Below are 13845 nucleotides of genomic sequence, written 5' to 3'. Positions count from 1 at the left end.
TAGGTAGCACCTTGGGAACTCCTTTTACGTGGCTGATCCTGCAGCTTTAACTGTGACTTTGGATATCCCCCACCAGAGCTATTGTTTCTCTTTTTGGGCTAGCTAATGATATCCACTTCAAGTTTTTGTCATGGTGTTCTCACAAAAATAGCTCTTCCAAGTTCAGAGTTTCAGGATTCCTCTTAGCTTGAAGGGCAAGGTTTATTTGATGTCCTTATACTTACTATGGTTCTGTCTTAGCCTTTTTATAGAAGGAAAACCGAGGCTTCAGTTTCCTCATGGACTCTCACCAGTTTCCGTATCTGGTGCTGTCTGTCTCAGTTTCGTACTGTGCCACAATCCCCAGATTTGTGAGCAGCTGCAAGGAAGAAGTTCCAGTTAGGCTTGCAAATACCCCTGTGTCCTTCGTCAGTGTGGACGCACTTTCACATATTTTCAGTTTCTTGGAAGGTGTTCATGTGAGTCTGCTGTGGTACTGAAGCTACTGGGGGGCAAAGATGCCGTCCTGTTGTTCTATTTGAGCATTTCAACCTGTTTGAAGATTTCATTAGCTGTCTTTAAGAAAGCCTTGTGTTTGTTTTTTATCATCAGAGAGTTTTTGTGCTTAATAGTCCATAAACTCTGGGGTGATGGTCTGTAGGCCAGCCTGGATTAGCCCTTATGTTAGACTTCAAAGATTTTGTTTCTGTTGGCTTTCTAACAGACTAAAATTGCCAGATTATATTAGTCGTGTATTTTTCATGTCTGTTAATGTAGCTGAGTGGAATTTAATCGTATCCGTAGCGTTATATCTTTGCATTATTTCAACAGGAGAGAGAGTCTCGCGAACACTTGCGCCTTGGACTCATGGCCCTTCCTGCTCCAAAGAACGACTTTGAGATTGTTTTACCTGAAAATGCAGAAAAAGAACTTGAAGAACATGAAGTAGATGAAACCTTTGTAGAAGATACTGCTGATATAGACGCCCGCAAGCAGGTAGGTGTGACTGTGAAGCAGATAGTGCCTTTTGTTTAAAATAGAATATTTTCTTTGTGTGGTATCACAGAATTACATGGGGTTGGAAGGGACCTCTGGAGATCATCTAGTCCAACGCCCCTGCCAGAGAAGGTCCACCTAGAGCAGGTTGCACAGGAACGTGTCCAGGCAGGTTTTGAATGTCTCCAGGGAAGGAGACTCCACCACCTCTCTGGGCAGCCTCTTCCAGGGCTCTGCCACCCTCACAGGAAGGAAGTTCCTCCTCATGTTTAGATGGAACTTATGTTCAAGTTTGTGCCCATTTCCTCTTGTACTGTCCCTGGGCACCACTGAAAAAAGACCAGTCCCATCCTCTTGACACCCACCCTTTAAGTATTTATAAGCGTTGATCAGGTCCACCCTCAGTGTTCTGTTCTCCAGACTAAAAAGACCCAAGTCCCTCAGCCTTTCCTCAGAAGAGAGATGTTCCAGGCCCCTAATCGTCTTTGTAGCCCTCTGCTGTACCCTCTCCATCAGTGTCCAGAGTTTCATACATGTTTAGTGGAAGTGGTACAGCTTCTACAGAATAACAAAGTAAAACGTACCTGTTTTCTCTGCTCCCATCAGAGTATACACACACAGAGGCTAAATCAGTTTTCCCTCTGAATCCTTTTCTTAATTTGTTAATGTTGTGTAACACAAAGCGTTTTCTATGATGAAGTCTCTAAGAAAAGTTACTGTTCGTGAAACATGACAGGTATATCCAAATTCAGGCAGGCTGGTAGCACACAGATAGGAATCTGCCATGCAGTGAATTGCTCCCTTTTATGTGATTTGTACCACAGGATTACCCAACCAGCCAAGTTGTGAAAGGGTCCCTGTTTTTTTTGGTTCACTTTGTTTCTGAATCAAGGAAGGCTGGGTAAAGCACCCGCTTAAATTCTGCTAACTAAATACCTGTGTGAGCCGGTACTTAGAGACACTTTAAAATTTTTTTGTTGATAACAACAGCCTATTTTCCACTTATTGCTTATCCTAATTGTTGTGATGCAAATGTGGTTTTGTTATATAGCTTCAGATAAATGTTTTTTTGAGTTCAGAGAGGTTTTTGCCAATGGCTGTGCTTTGACAAGTGAACAAAATATTTAAAAAAAAAATTCCTATGCTTTGGTATCTTCTAATATGATAAGCATTTCCCAGAATTTGATTCCTAGCATGTCCCATTTAGGGAGGAATGTATTACGTACATATATATGGGTATCATGTGCATACACGCACACTAATAAAAATTCTGCATGAATAGAAATAATTTTGATGTGTAGAATAGAGAAAAGAATTTGAGTTGTAATATCATACAAGAAAATAACATCCTGCCTTCCAAATAAAGGCATGACATGGCTGGGATTAGAACATGGAAGATCTTGGTCATCATTCATGAAGTTTTAGACAGCGCTGCCTTTTCATATTATTTATTGCCTGAAAGTGGAATGTAAGGAGAAATCTCCTGGTTTTACATTTTCACAATTATTGTTTTAGTGAAGTAGTTACTTTTATGTCATAGAAGAGTACAAATGGAGTCCTGGCTGCAAGAATCTGCCTTTTCCTGGTGGATTTCCTGTCTGGAGGGTTAGAGCAGATGTCAGACTTGACGTGGAGAAATTTGTAAAGAGTGAAGTCTGCTGGGGTTGAGGTTGAAAGAGAATTTGATGGCTGGAAATGACTTTTAGGATCTCTCTTGGAGTTAGCTGTGCGCTTCAGAGGCAGTAAATTGCGATGCCATTATGTAGAGAGTGACTTGTTATTTGGCTCTGGCTTCATAGCATGAGGTCTATACATTAAAGAATCTTTGCTGCGGTAATTGTTCAGGTTTTACATCACATTTGTAGAAAGCATCTGATTGTATTGCAGTTGGTGGAGTAACACTCGGCTTGTTTGTCTAGGCTCTCCGAGATGCAGAGCGTGCAAAGGAACTGAAGAGAATGCACAAAGCTGTTCAGAAGAATCTACCACGGCCCTCAGAAGTAAGTGGAAACAAAATTAGCTTTTAAGGAAAAAAAAAAAAAAAAAAAGTAAAAGTTACAGCCATTATAGGAGGACATACAATCTAGGTAGATCATGAGAGAATTAAATCTTTATTTGAGGATGCTGATTTCATTGTTTTGGGAAACTTTATCAGGGAAATTATCATGAGGTATTTCATATGCCCAAATGAAAGCGCAACTGAGTATTTGGGTTGCTGTATGTGTGTCACATCGAATGGGATTTTGGCACCTGTTCTGCATGGTTTAGCTGATAATATAAAATTCATATTCAGGTGGAGGTCTATGAATTTAATGTGACCTTTGGTGTATATGGTGTTTATGAACTTTTTTTTATTCCTGGGCAGGTTAATGAAACAATACTGAGACCCTTAAACGTGGAACCACCTCTAACAGACTTGCAGAAGAGTGAAGAGCTAATAAAGAAAGAGATGATTACTATGCTTCATTTTGATCTTTTACACCACCCTTTTGGAGACCAACTTAGTGGTAAGAAGGGGAAAGGCCCCGGATTTGGAAGCAACAATGCAGAACATATGGCTTACTTGGAGCAAAATCCTTATGAGAAGTTTTCCAAAGAGGATCTCAAGAAGGTGAGGATTGTATGGCCTAATTACCAGTGACTTAATGTCTCCTTATGTCGTGGTCCTGTAATACTGCAAAAAAAGATGGATTCAGGCCTGCACAAAATTTAGTTGGGAGATCTCCAGAGGGTTGTATGAAGAGTTATGAAGATAATATAAGTGCACATTCTCTCTTCTGTGAGCTGATGTTAATCTAGGCACTCAGCAGAATTATGAGGATGCTGTATTTGTCTAGAGATGTTGTCTTTTAGATAGTTGTGAATGTGTTGTGATTGTTTATTGTTTTAAGTGAGGGTAGGAGCTATAACACCCCAACAGTTACCAATTCTACTTTGCTGTTTCTGGAAATTGATGTTACATCATTGAGACTTCAACTAGGTGTGGTATCCACCTTCTGCTGCCCATGCAGTTTGTTAATCCATAATTACTAAGCTTTTTTTTTTTTTTTTTTTTTTAAATAGTAGTGCAGACTAAATAGGATGGCGGTAGCCAGTTTATGACTTGGAGCAGCAAATCAAGTTGTTTAATTATGCTTGTCCAGCTTGATCCAACAGAGCTGTGCTAGTGCGGACCCTGCTGGGTTATGGCAACTGATCTTAAGGCATACCTGGTTAAAAAGCGCTGAATAGGCAGAACTGGTTGTTGCTGGATGAAATGAGTGGGCTGTCTGGGCACTCTGTCCTGTTTTGCATTGTAATCCCAAGTTAAATAGCAGTCCTGTACCAAGGGTTCCGGTTCGGGTTGTTCATTTATTTAAGCAGCTACAGATGTTGCATTTTGCTGCCAAGTGACAGAGAGACAGTTCAGACGCACAGTGCTGTGGTTGGCTCGTTGAAAGAGTTTCACCTGTGAAGTTGTGCCAGTAACCTTTGACCAAATGCTTACAGGAATAAAAATGAGTGAAAAGGACAAAATCACGTGGCACCAAGTCATGTGTTTTATGCAGTCTCCTGCTACCCGAGACTTGGGTTCTGACAATAGCTGTGGTATCTCTACACCTAAATCCCACATTACTTTAAAGTGACTCTAAAGATATACAAGCAGATTTTAAATTCGTCTCCTTGACCATATCTGACCAATGAATCAAGTACCTCAAATGAGAAACACTGAACAGTATGTACTTCCAATTTGCTGTTAAATGAAAAATTATACTTGAAGATTTCTGAGCAGGAGAAGTTAAAGATGGAAAATACAGTTAGATCATGAATTTCACTGCCCCGCCAGTGTCAGATTGTTCCCTTAGGAACACTCTCTGAGTGCTTTCTCTGCTTGTTTTGAAGTGCAATGAGAATTGGGGTTTCTATCACTTCCCTTAGAGACTATTACACAGTCCACTAGTTTTTGTCTGGAAACTTTCTTCGGAGTCTTTGGAAATTTTTTTTCCTAACTGATGGACAGAAGTATGCGTCCTTGCTCCTGCTTGCTCCCTAACATTCTGTGTAATATTCCCTCTTTGTCTAAAATCAAACTGGGAAGTTTTCCTATCTCTGCGCACTCATCTGGGGTTTGTTTATTTTGCTTTATTTCTTCATTTGTTTTTAGAACATCTTCCAACTAAAATCCCTTCATAAAATGCTCCTTTCTTTTCCTGATGTGCAGTGCTCTTTTGGGAAGGATTAGCAGTGGTGCTGAGCACAGTGTGCTGAGCTCTTAAAGCCGGGGAGCTGTTTTGGTGCCGCAACTAAATAGCTTTAAGCAGTTCCTCACAGTATGCAAATAGAGGCTAATTGAAAGTGAAGCTGTGTAAGATTTAGCTTTGTTAGGTGTGGTTAGAGTACTCCTTTTTTATCTGTCTTGACCATCGAGGACAAGTAGTTAATTTTCCTTTCCCCGGTATCCCTGGAATCATCTAATCTAGTGATACCTCAATTACTTCCTTTGCAATATACTTTTATAAAACATCTGTCTGCTTGTAGTGAGACGTCTGCTGCTGATAGGGAAATTTGTGGTGCACATATAAATCCTGTTGAAAACGAAGACTTATATATACTTACATATATATATACTAAATATATACTTACAATCACCAGGATCCAGATTGGCAAAGATACTTGAGTTTTTGATTTACAATTAAAATTGGAAGGTCCTGGGTCTCTATGTAGTTTTGTGGGCTGGGGTAGAAAGGGTTGTGAGAACAACATAATCTTTTCAGTTCACTGTAAGTTACTTCATAAACTAAGCTGGAAACAGCAGAATGCTCATATCTCCCTAGTCCTTCTCTAGCAACAGAATGTGTGTTAGTTGAAGTCAGTAGTATTTCCTGCAATGGAGCTTATAGAGCTCACCCGTTAATATTTAGAGTTGACTTTCCAGGTTGTGTGGAGAAGGGCAAGCAAAAGGAAATGAAAAGTGATTTTTGTTTCATAGAACAGCTGCTTCTGTCTGTACAGTTCTCCCTCCCCTCAAGGTCCTTGCTTTTATCTCTTTTCTTCTGCAGCAAGATGAAGTGTCTAGCTGTGCCACAGCTTTCATTAGCTACAGCAGAGTGATGTAAAGTTTGGCGAAATTATATAAAATGAGGAATAGTTGCGCTGTGAATAGCCTTCTAGCCTGGGTTTCATTTATAATCCACAGCATCTGTGTTAGATTTCATAGTTAGCTTAACCTGATGGTGAGCTTTTAGTATGAAAAGAGAAACTGCCCCCGTGGATTGCACACTGAAGGATTGAAAACGAGGAATTTTCTTGTATCCTGGGTATTGTAACTGCAATTTATTTCTTATCATTTCCAACAGGCACAGGATCTGCTGGCACAAGAGATGGAAGTGGTAAAGCAAGGAATGGGGCATGGAGAGCTCTCAAGTGAAGCTTATAACCAGGTGTGGGAAGAATGTTACAGCCAAGTGTTATACCTGCCTGGACAGAGCCGCTACACAAGAGCTAACTTGGCCAGCAAAAAAGACAGGATAGAGTCACTTGAAAAGAGGCTTGAGGTCAGTGTTGCTTTTTTCTGCTTTTTGCACCCACATTTTTTTTTTTTTAGTTTTTCCCCATGTGTTTTATTTCTTTTTTTCTGTGTAAGAGTTACAGGTTACTTTATAAATCATTCAGGTCTTTTGGTGGGAATCCTTCGAAAAGGTTGTTGAGGAATTCTCCTGGGGAGCTCATAGATGTTCTTGAGATGTTTAAATCCCCTTCTCTCATGCTCCTCCTTTTCTTAAAATATCCCTAGAGTATTCCTCCCCCCCAGTTTCTCTTTGCGCTGTTAGCTGTAGGACTGCTCATCTCACCCACTTTATTCTCAGCTGGAGAGAAGGTCAGGTTCTACTCTCTCTTAACTCCAGGGGGGATTTTTTTGCTGTTTTCTTAATCTCTGCTATTAGCGGATCAGATACCTGATCTTTCTAGTCTTGCGCTTTGTCCCTGATAGTGATCGGTATGAGATACTTCGGAGAGAGATGCTTAAAAACAACATCTCTGTCCCAAAACTCCTCACAGGTTCTCTTTCCAACTTAAGATTTGGTTTCTGATAGCCCTGAATTCGTGCCAGACTGGCGTCCTCTGCCGATTCCAGTGGTTCCCTCCAAAAAAGAGACCAATGGACATTTGTGATCCTGTTCCACTTTGTCAGGAAATACTGCATGGAGTTTGAGCGCTATGGCAGGGAGCTGGTATTGAGGGACCAGGAACTGCAACTACATCTCTTTCTGCTGCGTTGTAGAGTGCAGCATTCTCCATTGTCAACATGCTTGCATCAGTTTATTCCAAATGCAACAGTCACAGGCCTTAACGAGGCATTAAGATTTGGTAGGATGTCTGGGATGGAGGCAGCTGTGTGTGGAGAGGAAATCGTTTGAGGTATGGTGCACTAAGTAGAAGAAGGCAGTTCAAACCCCTTGACACTGATTTCCCTTGCTCTGTCCACTCTCTAGAGTTTCACCCAGACACTCCACGCACAACACAAAAACATACAGGCTTTCATCATAAAAAAGTAAGCTGCTTTTAAATGGTTTCTTCCTGCAGAACGTGTTTGTTCGGACTTGCAGTAAGTCAGTAACTGCTTTCCAAAATACCATTTTAGTCTAAAAGTCTCTCTAAATTATGCAGGCCTGAGGTTATTTTTTTTCCATGGTAAAAGGAAACTTTTTTTTAAAGTTCTTCTGTATTAACATCAACATAGCTACTGTTGCTAGAAGTAAACCTCCTCAGACAGCTACCACCACAGAATAACATCAGAAAGGGGCCAGAAAGGCTGAATTTTCGCTTGATTCATACAGGTGAATGTGTGTTTTGTAAAGTCTGTCGGTCAAGAGTGTCGCCCAGGTACAGACTCCACGGCTGTTAGTCAACCAGTGGGGCCAGGAGCAGTTCACCTGCACGTAGCCCAGTAGCCGAGTGGTTTAGCGTTAATACCAGAGCGCTTGTTGTGTGGCTCCTCACCCAGCAGAGAGCACCATTGCCCTGCCCAACGCTGCCCGCTGGTTGACGCGCTCCCGCACGCTCTGCTCTACTCTTATTTTCACCAAAAAAACCTATCCTAGTATTTAAGCAGAGCAGCAGGCAGCTTGCATGGCAGCGGGGGCTGTGCTGGCCTCCCGCCAGCCATCCGAGGGCTGTACCTAATTTGTGTACAAACGCTTTTGAAATTTAAATGTCTTACGCCCCAAAACTGCATTAACGTTGCAAAGTCAAACGGTCCAAGTTAGGGAATGCGCAAACAGCCTTACTCTGGCAGCCTTAATTTGCCTATGGATATGCGTTATGAGACAGTCTTTAATTTCATGATTACAGCCTGTTTTTTCCGCAGACTCATTTACTGCACAGGGTGGATGGTGCTTGCTTAATGAGTAGCTATTGAATATTTTGTTTTCTCTTTATTGTTTGGCGTGTGGCCCCGTGCCTTTAAGCTGCGCGCTATTTCTGCACTCTAAATTGGTTAGTTCTGTGTGGGCTTTCTTGTGCTGTTGTTTTCTGTTCATCTCCTCCCAATAGTTGAATGAGTAGTTGGTGGTGGGATGCTTATTAACGATATTGAAGCAAAGAAAGTAGCGTCAAATCATCCACTCGTCAAACTCCTGCTGCATTTGTTCAGAGAATCATAGAATTGCCTGGGTTGGAAGGGACCTTGCAGATCATCTAGTCCAGCCGTCAGCCTAACCCTGACAAAAACCGTCACTAAACCATGTCCCTAAGCACCACGTCTACCCATCTTTTAAATACCTCCAGGGATGGTGACCCACCACTTCCCTGGACAGCCTGTTCCAATGCTTAATAACCCTTTCAGTATAGAAATTTTTCCCAATACCCATCCTAAAGCTCCCCTGGTGCAACTTGGGGCCATTTCCTCTTGTCTTATCACCTGTAACTTGGTAGAAGAGACTGATCCCCACCTCTCTACACCCTCCTTTCAGGGAGTTGCAGAGAGCGAGAAGGTCTCCCCTCAGCCTCCTTTTCTCCAGGCTGAACAACCCCAGCTCCCTCAGCCGCTCCTCACAAGACTTGTTCTCCAGACCCCTCACCAGCTTCGTTGCCCTCCTCTGGACCCGCTCCAGCACCTCAATGTCTTTCTCATAGTGAGGGGCCCAAAACTGGACATAGTATTTGAGGGCGGTGGTGGGACTTCCCTAGTGCCGAGTACAGGGGGACGATCACTTCCCTAGTTCGTTCTGTAAGTGCTCATTGCTTTGTAGTCACAAGATGGTCACCCAGGAAGTAAAATACAAATCAAAGGTCTTGCCGAGGGGAAAAAAAAAAAATCAGGCTTCATTTGCTACCAACATTGCGTAGGACTCCATGGAAGACAGCTAACAAAACCCAGCTAGCTGTGTCTGTGATCCGTCGCTGCAATCGTGACATTCCATGTCTGTGTAGGTGCATCTCTGCAGAGGAGCTGGGAGATTGGAGCGCTTGCTGCTCGACACAGCTAATCACTTGATGCACTTAAAGTGAGAGCACAAACTGGTGTGTGTGTCTGTGTGTGTGTGTTCACAATACCACCCAGTTCCATCAGCCGCTCAGGGCCGGCGGCAGGGCTTGCTGTGCCCCACGGCTGCAGGTGCAGTGAAAGTTCTGCTTTCACAGCTCGGGGTTTGTTGAGTGCAGGTGGACTCCGCAAAGTTCAGTTTGAGCTGAAAATCTCTCCCAAGTGTGTGCAAAATGCAGTTTAGTGCAGCTCGGTTGCCTGACCTGTTTAAAAGGCCCTTCATAAAAGCAAGAAGTACGTATACAGTTTTCCAAGTATAGGTCACCAGCTGAATCATTTTTAAAATAATAAATAAAAAGCCTGGCAGTTTAATGAACAAACGAATACACAATGAAGAAAGAACACCACTTTTTTTTTTTTTTTTCCTAACCCATTCTCAGCAATGGCAAAACCCACCTTCATTTTAATGTTTTCCCAAGGAAAATTGTCTGAAAGCAATATCAGTTGAAATAGATATTTTAATGGGAAGTATCAGACAACCTTAATGAAAAGCAGGGATATTAGCTCAGCTTTCAATACCCCAAGATACTTGCTTTTACTCTTAACTTCCTTTGAAAGAGTAGAAACTAAAATAGAGTTTGCCAGCAACAGAAACTGATGTTGGTCAGCTTTTGGGGCTGCTGCTTCTCCTTCGTATTTCGCTAAGATCATTAGGCAAAAAAAACCTAAATGAGAGTTTAGTGATATTTGCTGGAGACAGCTGCACATCGGGTAGTCACTGTCTAATACTTCCACGTGGGACTGCTAACACCCTGCAAATCCTGTGCGAAAAAAAGCAGCTATTTCTAGTGCTTGTCTTCATTGCTCGGAGATTGCTGGGTGGATTGATGGCGTGGACAAACCCTCGTCTTTTCTCTAATTGGCCTGTTTTCACTGCCTGAGTGATTTAGTGGTGGCAGCCTTGTATATGTTGACATGACATTTATCTTTCTGAAATTGATGGTGATATCACAAACAGATTTGTGCTGTTATTGATGAACTTGAGGAGGGAAAGTGGAGCAGTTGCGGAGAGCTTCTGTTTGGCTAGATATCCTGTCCAGGCATCAGCAGCAGTAATGCAATAGTTTTAATACTGGAATGTACTGCTATGTATTAGTAATACTTTTCCCTTCTTTATTTTGAGGGTTTTGGACTCTGAATATGTTACTTAACGTGGCTTAAGAGTGTTACAAGATTAGTATGTGAACTTTTTTGCATTATGGATGGGGAGTTTCAGGCTGATGCAAGTGAATCCCTGTGACCTCACTCTGTGTCTGTGGTACAGCTTAAATTACTTGAATCCTGGTGGGATTTTCTGATCTTTCCAGTAGTTTCTAGAAGTCCAGCGTGTTTGTTCAAGGCTAGACTACACTGCAGAAGCAGGCTTTTCAGAAATGGAACTTTTCTTATGCTTACAGTTGCATTTAGTAACTGCTTCTGTTCTCTGCAATACCTTGTACTCCATTCCCTTCCAAGCAATATATTTATAAAGAAAAATTTTTCTACCTAAGGTGGATGTTAAACCTCGAGGTAGTAAAGGCATCTGTTTAACAAGCTACTTGCTTCCCTTCATAGTTTGTAATGTAGAAACTTCCTGCCAGCATTACTTTCCCTTTGAAGACAGTTCATACTGTTGGCTTGTAGCGTACAAATATTTTTATTCAGAGTGTGGTCATTAACGTCATCATTTCAGTTGATTGCTAAATTATAAACACTATTCAAAGTCTACAGAGGAGGAAGCTGTAGTTCCACTGTGTACACAAACCATAGTAAATTATCTATTCTTTGCAATATCTAAGATACATCAAGATGGTAATTTACCAGACCAAAGTGTCCATTTTTGCTTTTGGTTGCGCCCCAAGTCCTCTGAGTGAATTTACATTGAAAACCAGTTGCTCAACTGGAGTTTTATGGGTTACATGGTACACTTTGCTGCAAGGTGTATCACTTACTAGTTTATTGAAGATTGTATTTAAATTTCTCTCTATAGTTTACATGCTTCTAAAGCTTGCAGTTTCTTTTGGATTTTCAGGTGTGCAGTTACTGACAAAACATCTGGAGAAAATAAGAGCATTTATAAGACTAGGAATAGAGAAATTACTCATAAAAATAAAATATGGTGGAATCTCTGAATAGTCTACTTTTATGGACATGTATATTCATTTGCACTACTGTGTTGCCTTTGTGAAATACATTTGTTGGGGTTTTTTTAATGAGGTCTGTTGGAAATGTAGTTGGTACCAGACCACATCTGAGGGTTATCAGTGGTCTTCGTTGTCAAGCTGTTTGGAATCTGATAGATCTGTTTATGCAACAGCACTGCTGTGGTGTCTGATCTCTGCTTAATGTACAGTTGATCATCAGAGTAAATGTATTTAGCGTAGCAGTTATGGAGGGTATATGCTTCTCCTGGTGAGCACAGATCATGGCAGATCCCTTAGGAATTGTCTTTACCCATGTGTGAAAACACTTTTACTGCTTACCAGAATGGTCACCATGGAGTTTGTACTATAGCTGGGATGCTCTAACATTTTAGCTTCTGCCAGAAAGGGTCAGAGCTACTTATTATTTCTCCAGCTGCCCCCTGCCATTACTTCTGACCACGTACCAGTGCTCTCGTAACTCTGTGGTAATCTGGATCAGTTCATTGAATTGGCAGAAAATTAATTATTTTTAGATTAAGCAGAAGACCCCTTTATACAGTAGCAGGATATTAGATCAGCTTAGCTGTAACACATCACGTCTTTGCTTGCCGAATATTGGAATATTTGTGAGATCCACAATGAAGGTAACCCATAACCTGTAACAAGGAAAGCAATAAATAAAAGTTTTTGTATTTCCAAGGTTAACTTCTGCCTACAGTAAGGAAAAACGTGCCAGGGAAGATAAACGGATTTAGCCAGAAGTCTTGTGTTTTCTTTCTAGAGCAGGTGTATTTATTGCCTGTTTTTGAGCAAGTTCCATGAGTTCAGATTTGATACACCTTATTTTATCCTGCTAAGTAAAACAAAGCTGCAATTGCCTTAGGCTCCCTTTGTTTCTGGTAGAGACTGCGGCACCCCTTGAGAGCAGCTTGGCCCATTTAAGAGTTGAATTTCCCTCTCAAGTTTCTTACTTTTCTCTTTTTATTACAGAGGCACCTAGAGCACCTCAGATCAGTGAAACAAAACTAGGTCTTAATGTCTCCCTTGATTCGTCTGTCACTAGAAGAGGAGTAATGTCTGCCCTATGGGGCTCTCTAGTTCGGTTTGTGAAGCATTTGTAGACCTGTGACTGAAAATCACTATCTAAAATTGCTATTAAACGCTACTTTTCAGAGGAAAATGCTACTAGTTGATTTTTATACCAGTTCTCTTACTATTAACTGACTTTGGGACCTTTGGAGGAGATGAACGCTGGAGGTTCCTTCATATTCTTATTTCTGTGATCTTGCCTATGAGTCTGAAATTTGTCTTCAGATCAGACCGCTCTGCTAGCCTTTCTTCTGAGGTCAAAATTTTTAGGGATCTGGAGAGCTTTTTGTGTAGTAAAAACTCTTTTTCTGCTTGTCCTCAGTACAGGGTGTGCCAAAATGTTGGAAATGAGCAATGAAATGGTTCTTTAAAAATAAGCTTTAAAAAAGCAGTTATTTTTTGTTCGGCCAGTTGCTCTTAGTCTAGTGGGAGTTTTTCTTCCTCGATGTCTAAACCCATTGATTTCCTCTGTGGTGGTTGGTGAAATCAGGTTTCATGTTTGGAAAGGTAGTTCATAATGGGAATTTATGTGCTTAGAAATAAAGTTCAGCATTGACAAAGCTTTTTGTTGCAAAAGGCCTTTGCACAGCATCGCTGTTGAAGATCGGTTTTGGACAGAGAAGGTATAAATTGATGTGGTCTCTTGCTGGAAGCTGCCTCATCTGCAGACCTGTTGCTCTTTAAAGCCTGTCCTAATGTGAAGCAGCGTCGGAACCTGTGAATGTTGGACCAGCGTGAGTTGCTGCTCACAAAGTAACTTGTTTCGTTTATACTCGTGTAATAGTAGCTGCTGGAATAAAGCACCAGTGACTGCTGCGAGCTCATCATGGGGCTTCTGCTCTGTATTGAGAGGAAGCCAGGCTGTTTCCTAACTTAGTTACTGCGTGAGCTTCCACAAGATTGTTAGCCTCTTCTCTGGAAGAGACCACTCCAAGAACTCTGGGTTTGCAGTGAGAGTTTTAGAAGGTAATTACACTGTGCTCGCTGCCGTATTATCTCGTCAGACACAGCAGTAACTGATGTTTGCTTACAGTTAATCAAAGCTTTTAGCCTGAGGTAGTTGTTGCTGTCTGTGATCTTACTGTAATTTTTTTTTTTCGCAGGGAGAGTTAGAGAGTTTTCAGAAAAGCTTAG

At 41.5% G+C, this 13845-nt stretch overlaps 1 protein-coding gene across 1 annotated transcript in view; it reads left to right on the top strand.

Moving 5' to 3' along the window:
- CDC5L (cell division cycle 5 like) overlaps nt 1–13845 on the top strand; it is a 34414-nt gene that overhangs the window by 12621 nt on the left and 7948 nt on the right. The window contains exons 11-14 of the mRNA XM_074154195.1: nt 811–975; nt 2895–2975; nt 3341–3586; nt 6312–6509. Of these exons, the coding sequence (XP_074010296.1) occupies nt 811–975; nt 2895–2975; nt 3341–3586; nt 6312–6509 (690 nt within the window). The remainder of the gene's footprint in view (nt 1–810; nt 976–2894; nt 2976–3340; nt 3587–6311; nt 6510–13845) is intronic.

The sequence above is a fragment of the Numenius arquata genome, chromosome 9 (assembly GCF_964106895.1).
Source record: "Numenius arquata chromosome 9, bNumArq3.hap1.1, whole genome shotgun sequence".
Taxonomy (NCBI): Eukaryota; Metazoa; Chordata; class Aves; order Charadriiformes; family Scolopacidae; genus Numenius; species Numenius arquata.
The sequence above is the reverse complement of the archived record's forward strand: the minus strand, read 5'-3'. Positions and strand labels throughout refer to the sequence as shown.